Source organism: Gasterosteus aculeatus, chromosome 1 (genome assembly GCF_964276395.1).
Source record: "Gasterosteus aculeatus chromosome 1, fGasAcu3.hap1.1, whole genome shotgun sequence".
NCBI classification, from domain to species: Eukaryota; Metazoa; Chordata; class Actinopteri; order Perciformes; family Gasterosteidae; genus Gasterosteus; species Gasterosteus aculeatus.
The window spans coordinates 28,320,393-28,338,585 of NC_135688.1; the positions used below are offsets into that span (position 1 = coordinate 28,320,393).

At 48.2% G+C, this 18,193-nt stretch overlaps 1 protein-coding gene across 5 annotated transcripts in view; it reads right to left on the reverse strand.

The window, feature by feature from the left end:
• nbeal1 (neurobeachin-like 1) overlaps positions 1-18,193 on the reverse strand; it is a 32,494-nt gene that overhangs the window by 8,546 nt on the left and 5,755 nt on the right. For 2 of the 5 annotated variants that reach the window (XM_040193875.2, XM_040193866.2), the window contains exons 3-36: positions 17,105-17,196; positions 16,236-16,397; positions 16,022-16,103; positions 15,710-15,837; positions 15,513-15,595; positions 14,485-14,570; positions 13,571-14,006; positions 13,311-13,417; positions 12,275-12,361; positions 10,309-10,392; positions 10,118-10,216; positions 9,463-10,034; positions 9,206-9,338; positions 8,803-8,922; positions 8,351-8,660; positions 8,104-8,189; positions 7,866-7,955; positions 7,573-7,750; positions 7,339-7,472; positions 6,401-6,560; positions 6,149-6,251; positions 5,898-6,060; positions 4,722-4,880; positions 4,443-4,602; positions 4,183-4,271; positions 3,310-3,903; positions 2,352-2,527; positions 1,986-2,274; positions 1,574-1,882; positions 1,327-1,476; positions 1,038-1,195; positions 787-911; positions 302-428; positions 66-214 (exon numbers count right to left, since the gene is read on the reverse strand). In XM_040193875.2, coding sequence (XP_040049809.2) covers positions 66-214; positions 302-428; positions 787-911; positions 1,038-1,195; positions 1,327-1,476; positions 1,574-1,882; positions 1,986-2,274; positions 2,352-2,527; positions 3,310-3,903; positions 4,183-4,271; positions 4,443-4,602; positions 4,722-4,880; positions 5,898-6,060; positions 6,149-6,251; positions 6,401-6,560; positions 7,339-7,472; positions 7,573-7,750; positions 7,866-7,955; positions 8,104-8,189; positions 8,351-8,660; positions 8,803-8,922; positions 9,206-9,338; positions 9,463-10,034; positions 10,118-10,216; positions 10,309-10,392; positions 12,275-12,361; positions 13,311-13,417; positions 13,571-14,006; positions 14,485-14,570; positions 15,513-15,595; positions 15,710-15,837; positions 16,022-16,103; positions 16,236-16,397; positions 17,105-17,196 — 5,980 coding nt within the window. Of the gene's footprint in view, positions 1-65; positions 215-301; positions 429-786; positions 912-1,037; positions 1,196-1,326; positions 1,477-1,573; positions 1,883-1,985; positions 2,275-2,351; positions 2,528-3,309; positions 3,904-4,182; positions 4,272-4,442; positions 4,603-4,721; positions 4,881-5,897; positions 6,061-6,148; positions 6,252-6,400; positions 6,561-7,338; positions 7,473-7,572; positions 7,751-7,865; positions 7,956-8,103; positions 8,190-8,350; positions 8,661-8,802; positions 8,923-9,205; positions 9,339-9,462; positions 10,035-10,117; positions 10,217-10,308; positions 10,393-10,998; positions 11,274-12,274; positions 12,362-13,310; positions 13,418-13,570; positions 14,007-14,484; positions 14,571-15,512; positions 15,596-15,709; positions 15,838-16,021; positions 16,104-16,235; positions 16,398-17,104; positions 17,197-18,193 lie in introns of those variants that run through there. The other 3 variants (XM_040193894.2, XM_040193884.2, XM_078101470.1) reach the window with 2 other exon arrangements.

Sequence of the window (18,193 nt, forward strand, 5' to 3'; positions counted from 1 at the left end):
TACGTAAACGTTTAGTGATGTTTTCCACCACACTTTCTCCTCCACCCGCCTCGCTCTGTCCTCACCTTCCTCTTTCTCCTGGCTGCTGTCGTAGAAGTAGATGTGTTGGGTGGTGAGCTCCAGGCGGCCGGGCACCACGTCCACCACCGTCACCAGCTCGCAGTCCTCCCACAGCACAAGCTTCTCCTTCTGGCCCGCCTCCTCTGCTTCAATTCTGCGGGACAAAAGGAATTGCAGGCTGTAACTCACTACCTATAACAGGACCGCGGTTGTTCTGCAGAGGTCGTCTTCTGTGACTGACTGGTTGTTGGCGGCGGCCGGGTCGTCCTCCGGCAGCTCCAGGATGTCTTCTTCCAGGTCGCTGACTTTGACCTGCTTCGCTGCCTCCAGTAGCAGAGACTCTGCGTTGACCCGCTTCTGATGAACACCTAAGAACAGCAAATGAGACGGGAGGGTAATTAACAGAGAGAGGAGGCTTCCAGAGACGGTGGATGCAATCAATCACACGGCAGTGCAGGAAAAACGGTTGCAAAACCCTGCATACAACTTAATAAGGACAGAAGAACAAGCCCAGTGGATTATCCTCTTCTGGATGGAAGGGTGGGACATGACTTCGGTTTAAGGAGGATTTTCAAGGTCAGTCCTTTCTAATCTGTTTATGTGCTCATGACATACTGTACACGCACAGATCCTTTATCATCACATCCAGGATTTGCAACCAAAGTGCAGTTTGAGCATATGTTCAATAGGCGACACATCAAAGAGCCTACAGTGAGGCTGCTTTACCCAGGTTGTCTCTCAGAGCGCTGGCTTCTCTGTGTGGGTCAAAATTGTAATTGCGCACCAGCTTCAGCCTCATGCGGGAGAAGTTCTCTGCGCTGGACACGCGCCAGTGCATTTCGTCCTGCTGCCTGTTCGAGATGGTTAACAAAACACACGGGTAAATCGCAAATGAAGGCTATACGTATATCTCAATGTATTATATGTTGATACACTTTTGTTTTACAAAGTAGAGAGCAGAGCAGAGATGTTGGTACCTGTCAGCCCAGGTTCCTCTCTCACACACCAGCCCTCGACGTGCTGCCTTCCACTGCCTGAGGGTGGCGCTGTTCTGGCTGTGCTGCTGCTTCAACATGCTGTTGTAGCGCAGATTCTCCTGGCGCCCTCTGCGTGAAAAAGGCTCCACAAATTGCTCCTGAAGAGGGCAAATATACAGTGAGAAGAGTTTAAACTTTGCACCAGATTAGATTCAACTAGATGGGATCCGAAAATAGAAAAAGAAGAGGGAGCTTCAGTGATTATTTGTTTACTACGGATTCAACTAACCTGGAAGCGGATCTTGCTCTCACCCCTCTCCCTCTCTCTCTTATGCAGGCTGACCATGAACGCCTCGTAGCACTCCTTCCAGTAGAGAGCCATGGTCTCGTGGCCCTGGCTGAATGTCTCAATTTCATACTGCTTCATGTACGGGATGATCTGGAGACGACGGAGAAGTGAAAAGGACAACATTCACATTAACTTTTCCAATAAATCTATAGCTGAACAAGATTGACTCTAAAACTCCATCTCGTACATATTTGTCGAGGTAGACCCGCCACTCTGGGGAGTCGCAGTACAGCTGGAAGTCCTCGAAGAAGGACGGGCTGCCGTTGGTGTCGGGGAGCTGGGGGAGGTGCAGCTCGATGAAGAGGAGGCGGTGGACTTTGGAGAGCAGCGTTCGCAGCAGGGGGACAAGGAAGCAGTACGTCTCCTCCCTTTGCTCCTGGATGGAGCGCCGCAGGATGCCCTCCACCTTACCCAGGAGGTAGCAGGCCTCGTCCTGGCTGGACACCTGCTTGGTCTGCAGGATGCCGTTGAGCTTGGCTGTGGCCAAGGCACACACCTGGGACAGAGGGCCATGTGTTAATGTGCATGCACGGGCGTGGATTTGAAAGCTATGAATAAAAATCACACACAGGGCGGGACAGCCGGGAAAATCAGCTCACTTCAGGGTCCTCCTGCGCCATGAAGCCTAGCAGCAGCCGCAGTCCGACTTGGGAGAGCTGGAACCACTGAGCGCCGGCCGAGTACCACACCATGAGGCTGTCCATCAGGGTCACCGTCTCCTCCAGCACCTTCTCCGTCCACAGCGCCGGGTTGACTAGGCCCTCCGCCTGCAGGAAGTCCTGCACCATGTGAAGCAAACGCACCGCGTTCTCCGTGTGCTGCGGCAAGGTGGCGGCGGACGCCTCGCGGTTATCACCCACCGCCCACTCCAACATGCGTTCCATGAGACTATGGGAGTTGGATATCATTAGATATTGTCGATACATTAGTTCCCGGTACCGTGTTTTCAGCCACAGCCGGCTCACCTCAGCTTGATTCGGTCGACGGGCAGCAGCAGCTCGTTGGCGGTCGCCAGCTTGGCGAGGGCAGAGAAGACCTGGCCACGCTCCAGCCACGCCGAGTCGTCCGAGCCTTCGACCCCGCGCCACATCACGCACAGCAAGATCTCCAGCAGCATGTGGCACAGCTCCTCCTCCGCCCGCTGGGAGCGATGGGGACAAAAAAAAAAAAAGACAAAAAAGCCATTGACCCCTCTGGTGTTTTGCAAGGTAACAGGATACAGAAGAAAAGACTTCAATAAGATGACAATTGATGTCCCCGGCAGCGTTATTTCCCAACTCGCATTCTAATACCTCTCATCTCAAAGCCCTGTGACAGCCCGGGCCTCACCATGATTTAACCGCCTTTAATCTGTCTCTGGAATGTAGATGATACTGACTGTATTCTGCCGCTTTGTCACATTCCCCGGACCGAAGCTTTGAAAGGACATTTCTATTTCTGTGACTGACTGCTTCCTGCTGCGGGAGGAGACGGGCCGTCTCTCTTCCATCTCTGCACCCCCAGCAACGCCCGGAATAGAGCTCCCTGGATGAAAGTCAGCGTCGCCCACCCCCTGAGGTGCCGGCGGCATTTCAGCAGTGCTGTAAGAAGCTCTTGCTACGGTGTAGGTTCGAGGCAACCTTTGAGTACAGAGCTATATAAATTAAAATTATCTTACTTATCGGATCCTGCTTACTTCTGGGGGCTTCATGAAAAATCATTTTAGGGATTGTTGGGCGATCCAATCGTTTATTGTAAACAATCGCATATTGATACAAATAAATTAGTTCCCCAACAAAACAGTATGTCGAGGAAGGTGAAGAATCTATTCTAAAAAGGATAAGCCTAGAAATATGTGATCATTATGGGATTTAAACAACTATAGCCAAAACACTGTCTTGAACCCTCTCAGAAGGAAAATCATCACAAAAGCAGCTGTCTCACCTCGGCGTTGTTGAAGGACTCTCCCAACGAGAGGTTGTCGCTGAAGAGAAAGCTGTCCTCCGTCAGGGACGAGGTCGCGTCGCGCTCTCCGGTGCACCCTGGGAAAGGCTTAGAAGTCTCCAGCGGCGACGGCGTGCTGGCCTGGCTGCCGGGTGTTTGACAGCCGCCGTCCCCGACCTCGTAGGGCTGCAGGTGGGACAGATCCAGCATCAAGCCGCCCGACTTCCCCACCGCCCAGGGCTTGACGTGCGGCTGCGGCTCGGAAGAGGCCGAGGAGGATGGCGTGTCCAGCAGCGAGAGGACGTCGCCGCTCTCCAGGCTGTCCACTGAGCGGTTGTCGCTTACACTAATCCGGTCGTCCTCCAGGCGGCCGCCACTGCCCGCCCGCGCCCTCTTTTCCAGGGGCAGCTCCAGGCGGCTGGCGGTGCCTCCGCCGCGGCTCAGGTCCAGGCTGCTGGCGCTGATGGTGTCGGTGCTCCGCTGCGGGTGGGACCCGTCGCTACGCAGGTAGAGCCGCACGAGGGTGTCCTGCCAACACTGCTGCTTCGAGATCTGGATGGCAGCGTCTTGTTGGGAATGTAGCAGCTGGTACACCTGGAGACAGAGAGGGGGAGAAGGCTAAAGGTAGTGATAACTGCACGAAACCAAACAATGACTTATGAGTCGGGACGTACTCCCATAAGTTTGTGTGTGTCTGAGGCGGATGTAAGGACATAATGGAGCAAGAGAAAAAGGAGATACAGAGAAGAAAGGAAATAGAAAGCAATGTAGAAAGCATTAATCAACTGCTGACACCGTCAAGTCATTTCCTGTGTCTGCTGGTATTCAATATTGATAGTTGGTAGTGTGGACAAGTGAATGTGTTTTACACACCCTCTTGCAGACGAGGAGGCGCTCGCTGGGACCGGCCCGGTGAGTGAGCTGGACCAGGGCCATCAGGTCCTTGTAGTTCACCACATGATCTGTCGATTTTAGACACACAAACAGACTCAAAACATTTAACTCGAGTGAATTAGCTGGAGAGGTAACTACAGTCCTTACTGATATCAAATATTGCAGCAAGTAGAAATCTCGTGATCCTTTCTTCATTATCTCTTTAAGCAAGTCTAATAAAATAAAGAAGGAAAGCTGACCTGTATGGAGGACCTGGTTGAGGAGACAGCGGATCAGTGTGGGAGTGATGTGAATTTCGGAGAAGAGCAGCGACATGCCGGAGTAACCCGCCTCCCTCAGCCGCAAGCGCTGCTTATTCTTCTCGTAGACCCGGTCGCAGCGCAGCATGCGCTCAAACAACTGCGCAGATAAAGAAACAACAATTTTCCGCTGCCGTTAGTCCCAAAAGTAATTTTTCCATTAATTTTTGAGGAAAGTAAAGTACATTTGTAGGTCTCCGAGGTTGATGATGAACCCACCTTAAAGACGAGCTCCCGCAGTCGATCAGAGTACTTGTTGTTGAGCACGAGAGCGTAGCAGGAGTCGGCGGCACCGGGCTCGAAGAGGAGCAGGAAGAGCTGGTCCCTGGCAGGACTGGTCTGAAGAAGGCTGAGTAACAACTCCAGCATGCCACACAGCTGCAAATAGCAACAACTACATTTAATAATAATAATAATTTATTTCTGTATTCAGTGAGGTTTGCAAAGTCTTGAGGTTTTGAAGAGAGCATAACTGCTTCAGTTCCCATCAAAGACAACCGTATAGCAGCAGCCATAAGTAGTGAAAATATTCTAAATATAGGGTATAAATCAACACATATTGATTCATTTAGGTCCTCAAAAATATGTCCATTACTATACATTGCTTTACCCGTGTTAACACTCTGACTACGCATAAGTATCTCATAAAAAACTTCTTCAAAAAGATGCAAACTGTTCCTTTAACAAGCACAGAGTTGCATCTTCGACCCCAAAAAATCGAAGTGCTTGAGTTGCATGATTCATACCTGGAACATGTATGTGATGTTTAACTTATTCTTATAAATCCTCGGTATGGCTTGATGAATGGATGGAAGTAGTATCAAATGCCCAGCAGCGAAGGAGTATTCATGCATGTTATTCTGACCTTATGTTCATAGATACAGAAAGTGGAATAACAAGACGGGACAGAAGAGAGTGACAAGAGGAGGAAATTGATTTCACAAAAAGGGTGACTGAGAGGACAACAGTAGAGAAATTGTGTGGTCTGCCAACAGCCACTGAGGGATATAACTTACAGAGAAGGAAATGTTTTGAAAAAGAGAGGCTGCAAAAGAAAGCCACCTGAGGGGAAAATGATGCTGGCGACTTCTTGTACAGGCAATACTTCTGCCTCTTAGGGGCCAGCAAAAAGACTTGACGGCAGGAGTGGTTTGCACGATATGGGTCCTCAGAGAAGCACACACCGATAATAATATGACCTATTCCACATTTCTTGGTTGCTGGCCTGACACACCTCAAAGTAGCTCACACACAGTAAGATTGAGTACTTTGTATTCAATCTTAAGATTGAGTACTTTGTATTGCATATGCAAGTCAGGATTTGTATATACAAAAGAAAAGCATTTCCTGGGACAAAATTTAATTTTATGAATTTTAAGCCCCGCCCCTCCTCACCTGCTCCTCGGGACCGATGGCAGCAACGTATCCCAGAATGCTTTGCATCTCCTCCTGCGACATGCCCTTGCTGATGTAGTATTTGATGAGGCCGCAGAGAGACGCCCGGATGGTGCGGACGTCGTCCTCGCTGAGGTCGCTCTCTTTGTTGCTGCTGCCCCTCCTGAAGGACGGAGTGGAGGAGGGGACATTTGGTGAGAAAGACACTGAGCCAGCCGGCCAGGCGGGAACTTTGGGGAATGTAATCTTACCCGTAATAAAGGCGCACAGTGTCCAAGAGGAACTGGACTCCATATTTTTTTCTGAACTGCTTCCTGTTGTCTTTGATGACGGTGGACATGTACTGGATATGACCTTCATTTGAAGGAAACAAAAAAGCAAAACTTAGTATGTTGACAGTCAGGTGACACGCACGCTTTCTGTGTTTGCTATAAGAGAAAAGGTGGATGTGAATACATGCAATTTTGGTTCCCACAAGATATCTTTTAAAACAGAGATCTGACCTATGCGTAGAGGGAAGTCTCCTTTGTTCCAGATGTTAAAGTTGAAGAGCAGGTGTGTGTGAAGCTGCTGCAGTAGAACCTGGTTCTTCTCATGAGTCACCTGTTCAATCAGCAGCTGCATAGCGACCAGGACGCTGACGTCCACATGACCTGCTGGCAGCTGAACACAGACACAAACAATATATCGAACCATAAGTTCCATTATATTCACCATTACCGGTTAAAAATTCATGTGGTATGAACAGGACTCTTTTAAGAAAGAAGTACTTATTATGAATAGCCCCGTAAATAATGATGATGATGCTGGTTTGAAAACAAGCCTCTGGAACATAACTTGCCTCCACAAACTACATTAGAAGTTTATTTGTTAGTTTTCTTTGTTTGTTTTGTTAACCATTTACAGGGTGTGTCTACTGTTCCTGGAGCAGCTATTAACAGAGCAAAGTCATTTTCTTTTATCTGAGTGGAGTCTTTTACTTTCCCATGGGGGAAATGCTGATTCAGCGGTATTTCCCAGACTCCCCCCACAGAAAAAATATAGAAGAGGGAAGAACGAGATCTAAAGTTAAAAAGAGTGAGCAGTCAAAGGAAACAGACAGTAACAAAGGAAAAGACAAACATAGGGGAAAATACTGTCTGAGGTGAAGTCATTTCAGGTCGAGCTTCTCTTATGTCAGTTTTGCATTTTTAAAGCAATTAATTCATGTTATTGCAGGGAGATAGAAACTACATGTGACCCAAAAAAAAGCTTTGTTTGGTTTAGTGCATCTCACACAAGGTTATTTCATGAGAAGACTTCGGTCTTCCACTCAAATGAAATAACCCGCATTCTATTTCTGTAAATATTTCATATATTTATGATACAATGTGATCCTCAGGCAGAATTAACTTGACTGATTTATGCTGATTGTGTGCAAATATTAAGATGAGAAAGAAACCTTCTGCAGCAGGGCTCCCAGTGTGCCGACGCCATGCGAGTGGAGCAGATTATCCTGGTTGATAGGATGCCTCTGCAGGAAATGCTTTAGAACCAACAGGAAAGTGGCCACCAGATTCTTCTCCAGGCGCGCCTCTGAAAGCAAAAAATGTAACCTGTTGCCACATGTGCCCCAAGGTTTTACGGTGCTATTTAGGGCAACGAGGAACAGAAAATAAATTGTTGCGGAGCCGACCTGAAGCCCTGTTGGACGGCAAAAGGACCCAATCTCCGTCGGGTGGCGTGGTCACATCAGGAGTAATTAAATCTGACCCGGCGGCAGGATCACTGGGCTGTTGATCCGGGATGATCAGAGTCAGCTGCTCCAGGATGGGGAAGAGCACCGGCAGGCCGCCCACACAGTTGATCATATCCTGCCGCAGGTACAAAGAACAGTATTTTGAAATTGAAACTGTCTGCAGTTCATGTTGGAATATTCCTCTAACGGCAGGACAATCACACAAGCCGCATGATCCCCCCCCCCCCCACCTTGATTTCCCAGTTGACCACTTTATTGCCAGTCAGGCGTCCATGCAGCATGTTGGGAGACAGATCGAGACAGATGGGGTTCCTACACGCCTGTTGACAAAACAACTAGGTTTAGATAGCAGTTATCGGATATCCTTTAAACAAATTATTTATCAATTAGGATATGATTAATTTTTAATGGATCATTATGATGGTCCATGATAGTTTCCACATTCAGAGGACTGAGTGATCCAAATACCTTGGGCGAGTAGTGAAGCAGCAATTTGGTTGAGAGGTCACCGAGTTCAGACTCCTGGGCTTTAAATGGAGAGATGCAATTTGGACCTGCGTAGAAAAGAGGGTGAGAGAGGGCAATACACTATTTTTATTCATTATCTAATCTCTGACGTGAATTTGACTGTTTTTTAGTCGTTAGTGAGACTGCTGTTCTAACATTATTACATTTTTCTGTCATTTGTAAATCACTCCTCCTCCTCCCTGCTTACCAGCACTACAGATGGCTTTCATGTGGTTGGGCTGCAGGGGTTCGTGGAAGACCATGACGCCTCCTAACTGGCCTTGCAGCGAAGTAGGACTCCCCCACTCACTGTCCTGTGTCCCTGCAGAGATGAGCTTGGTCAGAGACTCCGGCTTTCCCCCCAACAGGCCCCCCCAGGTCTGCGGCGACAAGATGGCGCCCAGCGAGGAGCGAGTGGTGGGGGTGATGACAGAGGAGAAGGGAGGGTCCGGGATCTGAGAGGGAGGCGGAGTGGTGGTCCGGTGGCCCGCTGAGCCGATGCAGCAGGAAATGAATGGCTGCGGGTTGAAGACAAACAAACACAAATAATGTGCATTTAAGAAACCGTTAAACACGTAAACTGCAGGTTACCATTGACCCAGTTATATCTGTAAAATTGAATCACTGGTAGCACTGGCTCATAACCAGTGCAGGTCTCACCTCTGTCATGCTGGGATACTTGAGGGGGGCGGAGAGTTTCTGCTGCCCATCCACATAAATGTATACAAGACTCTGTCCAAATGGCCTCTTTCCCGGTACGTGAACCACACCGATGCTGTGCTGTGAACAGAAATGCACACGGAATTTAGTCCCTGTAATCTTGAGTGTTGCTCTCTGTGATCAGACATTTGTTTCAAAAGGTTTAATTTTCTAAATATAGGGTAGTCCGTGTTGCCAGATTCCTTTTTAGCCTAGATGTCCCGAGGGAAGACTCAATCAATTTTTGTGCTTGAACATTTTAGCAGTAGTAAAGTGTATTTCTTTTTCTTTTCTATTGTATATTCTTGCATCTTTGCCTTTTTTAAATGTGTGTCTGAAGCGGATGTCATTGAACCAGACTCACCCAGAGCGAGTCACAGAAACAGTAGTCGGGCAGCATGACTGTGACGTATTCTTTCTTGGTGCACACGGCCACCACCAGCACACCCACTGAGCTGATGAAGGCCTCGAATCCCGTCCCCCCAGGGGTAAAAAAGCTGTGCGGCATAGAACACAAGAAAACAGTTTGAGTTTAATGGAACACAAACCCTCTGCTCTACTTTCAAGACCAGATATTAAGAGGACAACGTTTCTTTATCCGTCATCCACTCATCCACTCACCTGTAGAGCTGCTTCCTCTTGTCCTTGCTGGGTGGGCCCAGCTGGTCCTGGTCTAGCGACAACCAGGCGAGGAAGCTGAAGGCCGAGCCGGGCCAGCGCTGCACTGTCGGAACCACAATGCCCGCCATGCTGGGGGACAGGTCAAAGTACTGCATGGCGCTCTCCAGGCCTTGCTTGCGCACCATGGCCAGTAATGCCCTCAGGGCGGGACCCACATATGGGTGAACATGCGTGGATTCTGGAGGCCTGAGAAGGCGAAGGAGTCCCAGGAGCTCCCCGGCGGCCAACGACTGGGAGCCCAGTGAGCCCACCAGCCCCAGCAAACTCTCGGCGCACGCCCGGTGCAGCCGCTGGTGGCGCTCCAGGCCCGCCAGCGCTCGCATGACCATGGCGGCGTTGACGCAGATGGCGCGGGTCTGGCGGTTGAGGCAGCTGAGGCGGCGGAGCCAGTCGGCCGTGAACAGCTGCCGCTCCGACGAGTCCAGCTCCGGGAGCCACTGGGCCAGCAGCAGCAAGGGCTCCACGTTGCTGATGCCCAGGAGCCCCACTGAAGTGTGCTCCCCCTCCACCGCCTGCACGCACAAATACACGCGATCAAAAGACACGCCAGAGCCGGCGGAATAACCCGGGGGCAGAGACGGCAAGGGCTTCTCACCATGTTCATCAGCTCCTTGAGGAGTCGCCGCGACGGCTGGCCGAGTGAGGTGAGCACTTCGTACAGATGATTGTAGCCGATCCTCTCCTTGAACACTTCCTGCAGAGAAAAAAAATGATTGAAAACACGTTGACGAAGCTTCCGTAGCGCAGGACATTAACCTCACTTGAAAGTATTTATGACCAAGTCACCTTTGCAGCAGGTGATTTGTGCATCACCGTTGTCAGGGCTTTGATGGTCGCCACGGCGAGGGAGTCTAGTCGCCCTTGCAACACCTGGGGGGGGTCAGACTTGTCAGTCCCAAAGGCCAAATCCCTCGTTTTTAGTGTAGTAACATATGATTGGACAAAAGCCAAATCTCCTCTTATTCCACATGAATGATATAGCACATTTATAAGGTGACAATCGTGCACAAATTAATTAATTCAAGCCACGTTCATATATAAATATATATAAATAAGGTTTGTAATGCTAAAATGATAATGACAAACGGATTTAAGATGCCAAATACAACATGCATCACACTGAGAGGAATAAAAGAGACTTAAGTAGATGCCTTTTGGTTTGATTCAATTAGTTTGTGTGAGAATGTGAGTAAAATCATTGTTGACAGACAGACTTTGCGCTTTTTCCTGGCACAGACACAGATTCACACACAAAAAAACAAAAACAAAAAAAGAGCATGCAACCCATAAAAACACGAGCCAGACCACAACAAACAATCACATCTCTGTCCAGCTCTGTCCAAGCTCATGTTGGGTGTCGGGTTGGATTAAAAATGCAGCTCTCAGGCTAGTTGGTCCTAAAGAGAGTCTTGGACCAGCTGGAGAAGGAATGTTGCGGGGGAGGAAAACAAAATCAAACACTTGAGTCCAGATCACCTTGAACCACTCTGAACTCTGAGAGATCACACCAGGCCAACGTGGTAGCATTCCAACAGGACCCATAGTGTACCGCAGAAAATGGCATGTGGAGGAAGGGGCTTGGGGGGGAAAGCGTGAGGAAACCTGAAGTAGCATTAAAATAAAAGAAAATGACAGAGCTGTGACGAGTGGTCACTCCACAGCAAGACAGCTAAACGGCCCCTTCTGTTTTTTTTTAAACTTCCGCCGTGGTGTTTTTCTTAAGTCTGTATTACATCTCTTCGTTGTAATTGAATCATACAATGATGATACAATGCTTTGGCCGACTGAGCCAGAGTCCTACAGGTGACTCACGAGTGAGGTCTATGAACCCGGCCGAGCAGACTGAAGCACAAGGCCACGGCATCGTGTTGCAGCTGTTCAGCAACAATGGCCCATCGCCAGTTTGTCCACCTGTATTCACATCATGCAGATCAATGGAGGGATAATGCCTTATAAAAAGGTGCCTCTGTGAGTAGAAGCAAGAACTACAAAGGGTAGAATGGAGGCTGATATACTCTGAGGGGGAACAAGGGACCTTTCTGTGCAGGTGAGATGATCCAGTGAAAGAGCCGTGACAGATAGTGGACATAAAACCGGCCTTAGATGTATCAGAAAACCCACAGTAAGTGATAGTACAAAGCAATAATTGATCAAACAGATGGTTTCTAAAGAATGTGTGACAAAAAAATGGCCTTTTTTCTGAATGCGTCTAAATATTAGAAAAATCTCTATTTGATGCCTTACTAGCGGACTAGTTGCTCTTGTTATATACTAGTGAAGGAGTTTATAGCATCATGACAACTGTTAAATCAGAAAGCCAGTGTTCGGCCTCCATGCTAACTGGCTTTAGTTTCATATTTAACAGACAAGAAATAACTATGTGCATCATCATTTTCATCCAGCTCTCGGCAAGAAGTTACATTGCAGGTATTCCTCAAACTGTTGACCTGCTCATCTAATAAAGAAGTCAATACACTTGCCTACTTATGAGCTAAGCAACACCGTGTTGCCAACCAGACCTCCTACAGCAACCTGTATTCATGTGAAGACCCCAAACATGGCGGTGTAACAGACTACTGATGATGGTCAGACGACCGGATGCCAGAAATCATCGTCTGGCACGGAGCAGCGCAAGCGTCTTGCTGTGGAGGAGGCCCCCTGTGGTGAGGTGAAGGGGGCGGGACCTGGCAGCAGGTAAGTGGGGCAGGGAGAAGGATGGCAGCGAGGGGAGGGGGTGGTTTCTCGGCGGTACCTGAGTGTCCCTCTCTCCTGTCAGTAACCTGTTGTTGGTTATATCTTTCTGGTCCTTGTCTGCCGCAGTGCACCTCGCGTTAACCAGCTGACACACAACAACAACAACAATAACAACGGGGCGACATGTCAACACAGCATGTGGGGAGGAACGGTGGGGTGGGGGTGTAAGTAGAGGAGAGGACAAAAGGCTAAAAGCCGTGGCCCTTCAGCAGGGGAGGGGTCACTGTGTGGAGGCGTGTTGGTGCTCCAGCCTTGCTGTGGGAGGTAAACATGCAACGTGGGCAAAATGCTTAAAAAATAGACAGACAACATAATTATCCCAAAATGACATGTTAAATAACGGAGGCCATATTCACAGAAGACCTTTAAGGCTCCAGACTATCCCAGTTCAAATAACATTTTTGCTCTTAAAGTCTAGCAGGACACTAAAGGTCAAATGTAACCTGGTCCTGGACCTTTAAAGGCTTTGTTATGTTTCTACCGCACTACACATAAGGAGGAAATGTCTTTTTTTCCCTACAGAGTATGATTTCACATATAATACATGATAAGAGATTAAATGCAATGTTTCTGACTGAAATACCCAACTGGTCAAATATAAAATTATAGTTCAAATTGCCTCTACATAAAAAAGCTGTGACAATAATATGCTGGTTTCATGTAATAATAATCAGGTACTACACATATAAACAAAACATTATCCATTCAGCAAAATAGGTTATTTTGCTTTGTTATTGTAAGATTGTAATAAATGTTATTGTAATAAATCTGTACATTTTAGAAGTAATAATATTGTAAAATTCAGAAAACCGCTACGGGAAAAAATAACTGCATTAACATGTCATTCTGGTACAATATTACGAGCTCAAACAGTTTTGTTGTATCATTATGGTGCAACTAAAAACTAATGACAATGAATAATAAAATAATAACAATGGAAATGAGCTCAAAAGTATCCAGCCCGCGCACACACACACACACACACTGGGTTGTGTCCTCTGGTTATATTTACATAGAAAAACCTTCATTGTTACCTTGCTGTTTTGCAGAAGCCGCGTCAGATGCTCGAAACAGTTACTGTTGAGGAAAATGGCTTGTAGAACCGGACGGTCTGAACACAGGAACATGTCCCTGATGGTGTCTGAGAGAAAGCAGGAGACACAGAGAGAAAGAGAAGCAAAGACAGAAGGTAGAAAACAAAGGAGGTGGAATAAGTCACACAACATGAACTCAAGCTGAAAATGTATGTTTTTCAAGATCACAAAAGTGTTTTCAGCGTCTTTTATGGCCGTACCTAGCATATTTACTTGCAGGGCCACAAACCGGCTTTCCCAGTGTCTGCCCAGCGTCGGCACTCTGCTCTTTGCTTGCTGCACCTGCGGTTGTTGTTGTTGTTGTTGTTGTTGTTTTTGCTGCTGTTGTTGTTGCTGCTGCTGCTGCTGCTGCTCTTGAAGTTGGGAAGCTACAACGGCTGCCGGGTCGGAGTTGAGCAGCTTGAAGTAGTTTTCCAGCACAGAGGCGATCTCAACTTGCCGCTGGTCGGAGCTGGAGGCCAGGAGGCGCTGCACCACCTCCCGCAGGCAGCCCAGGGTCAGCAGCGCCTTGTGGTCGGGGGCCTCGCTGTCCCAGTCCTCGCCCTCGTCCGAGGAGCAGCCCCCCATGGAGCAGTCGGCCAGCACCCGCATCAACACCTCCATGGTGGCTGGAGAGATGGCAAGCTGAGCGTTCCTCTGCAAGAGTGCAGAGAAAAGTATTGTCGCTAGTCAAAGGCAGGGATTACACTAGACTTATTCCAGTTATTCCAACTGCCCATATGGCTGTTGGTATTCCAGAATTCCAGGTATAAAGAGCAACAATCTGACATATATTTCAAATAGCCATATAATATAAAACATTTTCCTTGCAGTTGCCACCAAACCTTTCCAAATATATGCAAGATGTAGGTTATGCTCGATAATATGTCACTCATTCATCTAATTGGGTGATGTCCCAGAGGACATTTTGACTGTTTATAATTTCCTTCGTCTTAGGTGTATAGGTGATACCGGCACTGTCAATTTCATATGGCCACGCGAAAGTTGAAACCTGGGTGTCATTTAAATACTTGTGTAGGTGCCATGTCTCTCCAAACACATCCGTGGCCAGCAAGAGGCAAGAAGGAATGTCGGTGAAATTAATCCTGTGACCCGCTAGTGAAAACTGGCGTACCTGATCACCAGCTACAATGGCTCCAAACAGGTGGAGTAGGCAGCATTTCAGGCTCTCCTTCAGGTGCTCACTCTCCTGGAAGCACTCTGGAACAAAGGAAGGGCACATAAAATCCATTAGTTTGATGTCTGGGAGGGATGTTTGCTACGCAATTACAACAAAACCACAAAGCGAAACTGAAATTCCTGTTTTTTTGTCTACAACCAAAACACATGGACACGCCTCTATTTTTTCTGTCCATTTCGTGTACACACACACACACACACACACACACACACACACACACACACACACACACACACACACACACAAACACACACACACACACACACACACACACACACACAATAGCTAAAAGAAATCTGCAACCTGAGAAGATAGCTCAGTTAGCAAACACCCAGTTGGCATGAGGCAATCAGGACAGTAACCTCTGGGTCACGGAGGTTCCAGTCATCCATTAACTCATCTGTCAACACGGCCGACTGGGGAGAAGAGAGTGACATCTCGGCTCCACAAGGTCTGTTTCCCTTTTCGACTACAACTTTATCATTTGACCTATATTCAAATGAGCAAGATCCATACAAACACAGCCTGTCAGGTTAGGCTTTGGGTGTTATCTTTGGTGGGAAACCACAACGGCCACGCGGGACAGAAAAGGGAGTATTACTGAAGTATTTGAAGACTGTATTTGAAAACTGAGCTATCGGCTCATCTCGGCCGCCGGAAAATGGGACGCTGACACAAAACTGGATACAAGAGGAGAGGAGAGAATGACGGCGTGAGAGTACAAGATGGTGAAGGAAGGAGGATAGCTTTTTGTGATGGGAGATCACTTCCTCATTTGCACACATAAAAGTCAGGTGATGCAAAGTGAGGACCATACACAGCGAGCGCTGTAATACTGCTACAGTGTTTGCAAATGAGTTACGCAAACTCGCCCAACATCACGGATTAAAGTTCAGGGGACTGGAGAGAACAATATACAGTTGATGAATAGGCCTAGATGTGACTTATGAGACACAACTTACGGTAAAAGAAAGGAACAAACTCCACGGTGAGCGGAGCTGCCTTGTACTTCTGCCTGCTCCTCTCTACCGTGCCCAGCTGCTCCCTGGTGAAAAACAAACAGACCAGCACACGGGATGAGAAACACTTCCGGATGTTAAGAGTCACGTGTGTGACGGTATGGCGAAAGCAACGAGCTAGATGCCGGGGACGCCGTTACCCGCAGGTTCGATGCCTCCAGTTGCGGTACGGGTCGTAGAGGCTCTCGCAGAATGCTAGTGCGTGACGGACAAACTCCTCCGCCTGGCTCTGGTCCGCCATCTCTTTCTCTTTGGTCCTGCTCTTCAGCTGCAGCACCGCACACAGACAAACACACACACACACACCTTGTCACAACTGCTACTGTAGAGTCTCATTCAGTCACTTCCACATTTATTTTCATCATCTTTAGTTTACTATTTTGTTTGGCAGAGAGAAACTGAAGGATCTGAGCAAAGACATAAGAGGGAGGCCTGGGTTGGGGGGGCCACACCTGTTGAATGTAGAGTGTTGTCATGGTGATGACATGATTGATGTAAGAGCAGGTGCCGATCTCCTCCACATTGGAGAGGTTCCTGCCAGAAACAACCCATCACACACAAACGCACACAATCGGTTGCTTGCTATGAAGTGCCGTCTTTTACATCAACTTAGCAACGCACAACGATAAAAAAAGAAACATCTGTGGTGCATTTTTATTAGCAGACCTGCAGATGACAATGAGGAACTTGAGTAGCAGCAGAGCCAGGTTCTGCTGCTCGGGCTCCAGGCCGTCGGAAGCTTTCTGGACGCACTGCAGCAGCTGGTGGCGCAGAACCTGCAGGATGTTGTCAGGGAGGAGCGTCAACACCGGGGGCACCTCCTCGGGCCTGGAGACACATCACAGGGTGGGGGAGGGAGGGTATTTATGTACGTTACGGTGCCGATGTGGCTTTTCTTTTTTCAATGAAGGTATTCCTGCAGCGTCCACAAGGACAGCTTGACAGAGTTCTGCGTTCGATCACACACACAAACGCACACACGCCGCAGCTTTCAGGCATTCTTTTCTAGAAAAAAACATTGTCGATGGGAAAAGTGGGACAGATGTGGCAGCTGCAGAGGAAAGGAAGGAGAGAGAAAGAGGGGGAAAAGAGCAGAGAGAGAACATGGCTCTCTCCCTGATAAAGAAAATGTGACGGGGTATCAACAGACTTTCCTTATATCTGGGCTTTAAGTTGTGTGACCGCGCCGCATGAAAGCATCAGGTGGGCTATTCTGGGTGAAGCAGCTGTGCACGGTACGAGGTCACGCTGTGGCATGACGGAAACCAGGAGGGGTAGTGCGGAGCTAGAAAACTAAAGATGTTTTGTCCAAGTCTATTCACGGGGGTCGGAGTAATCAGGGTATGGGATGTATTGGAGACAGGGAAACACAACAAGTGGCATATTTGGGGTTTTCCTCAGGTATGAATTCTTTTACACGCATGTTGCGTTTACATTTCCAGTGAGTTTTGGACAAACAGAAGAGGAACTGGGTTTCTGCCGTCATCAACGGTAGTTTTTGTTCCTACTATTCCAATATGTTTGTAACGCGTTACCTCGACAGAGGCTTTTCAAAGTCCACATCCAGGCATTGCTCGTAGGAGCTGATGAAAACCTCCAGCCATAACTTCAGGTAATCCGGATCCCTCTGGGAAATGGAACGACAGGGAGAAAGAAGGAGTGAGGTGAGGGAGGGTCACAGACAGGGGGAGGGACACAGGGAGAGAGAGGACAAAAGAGTTAGTGGCCTTTGCTGACAAAAGCTGTCATGGTTAAAGTATATCAATTTTCAGCTGACAGGCCTTGTCTGCAGTACGGTTGAGTCAGTTTTGTGTGTGTGTGTGTCGTCTGTAACTTCTAATAGAAAAAAAAAAAAAATGGCGTTTTATTATCCCTCTGAATGTGAAAGATGAACGCATCCTTCAAATGCTGGGGGCAATGTTTTTCCATGGCTTCAACATACCTAAACAGACTTATACATTCCAGATTAAGTAGGGCAAGGTTAAACGGAACTAGTGAGACGAGCTGCAGTGTGTACCAAACACTGTGTAAAGAGGTGTATGAAGCTGCCACCCAAGCGTGACAAACGCAGGACAGCAGGAATGTTTCAGGTGCAAGCGCGTGTCTCTTATCTCTCTTCGGGGCGTGGAGGCTCAAACAGGCACCTGTCGCAGCCGAGAACGAGCTCGGCTGCATTCTGGGGAGGGATTTCGAGCAGCCGGTCAAACCCGCATTTCCTACATTCCTGAACCAATGCCCCGAGAGGGACGGATGGCGGTGGCGTGTGGTTCGGCCCGCCGGGTGGTAAAGGACGGACATGCAATCGTAAACAGTTCCTAGTGCACGAATATCCTCAAAGCCATTTGTGTGTCAAAACGGCTTCGGTAGCACCGTAACAGTCCCAAAAGGCCTCTTACTGATGCCTGGGAGAATAAGCACATATCAGTGAAAAGTGCAACTTGTGTAGCCTGCTGAGGGACCCTTATGGGTGAAGTTTAGAAAGCATTATTAATTCATCATACAGGAATACACGCCCACACCAGAGGATCCAGACATAAAGACTTTGGGGTGAGCCATCTAGGTCAAGGAGGGCTAAAGAGGTGGCAGCGGCAGATTAACACCAGGCAATGTATGTTGTGCATTCG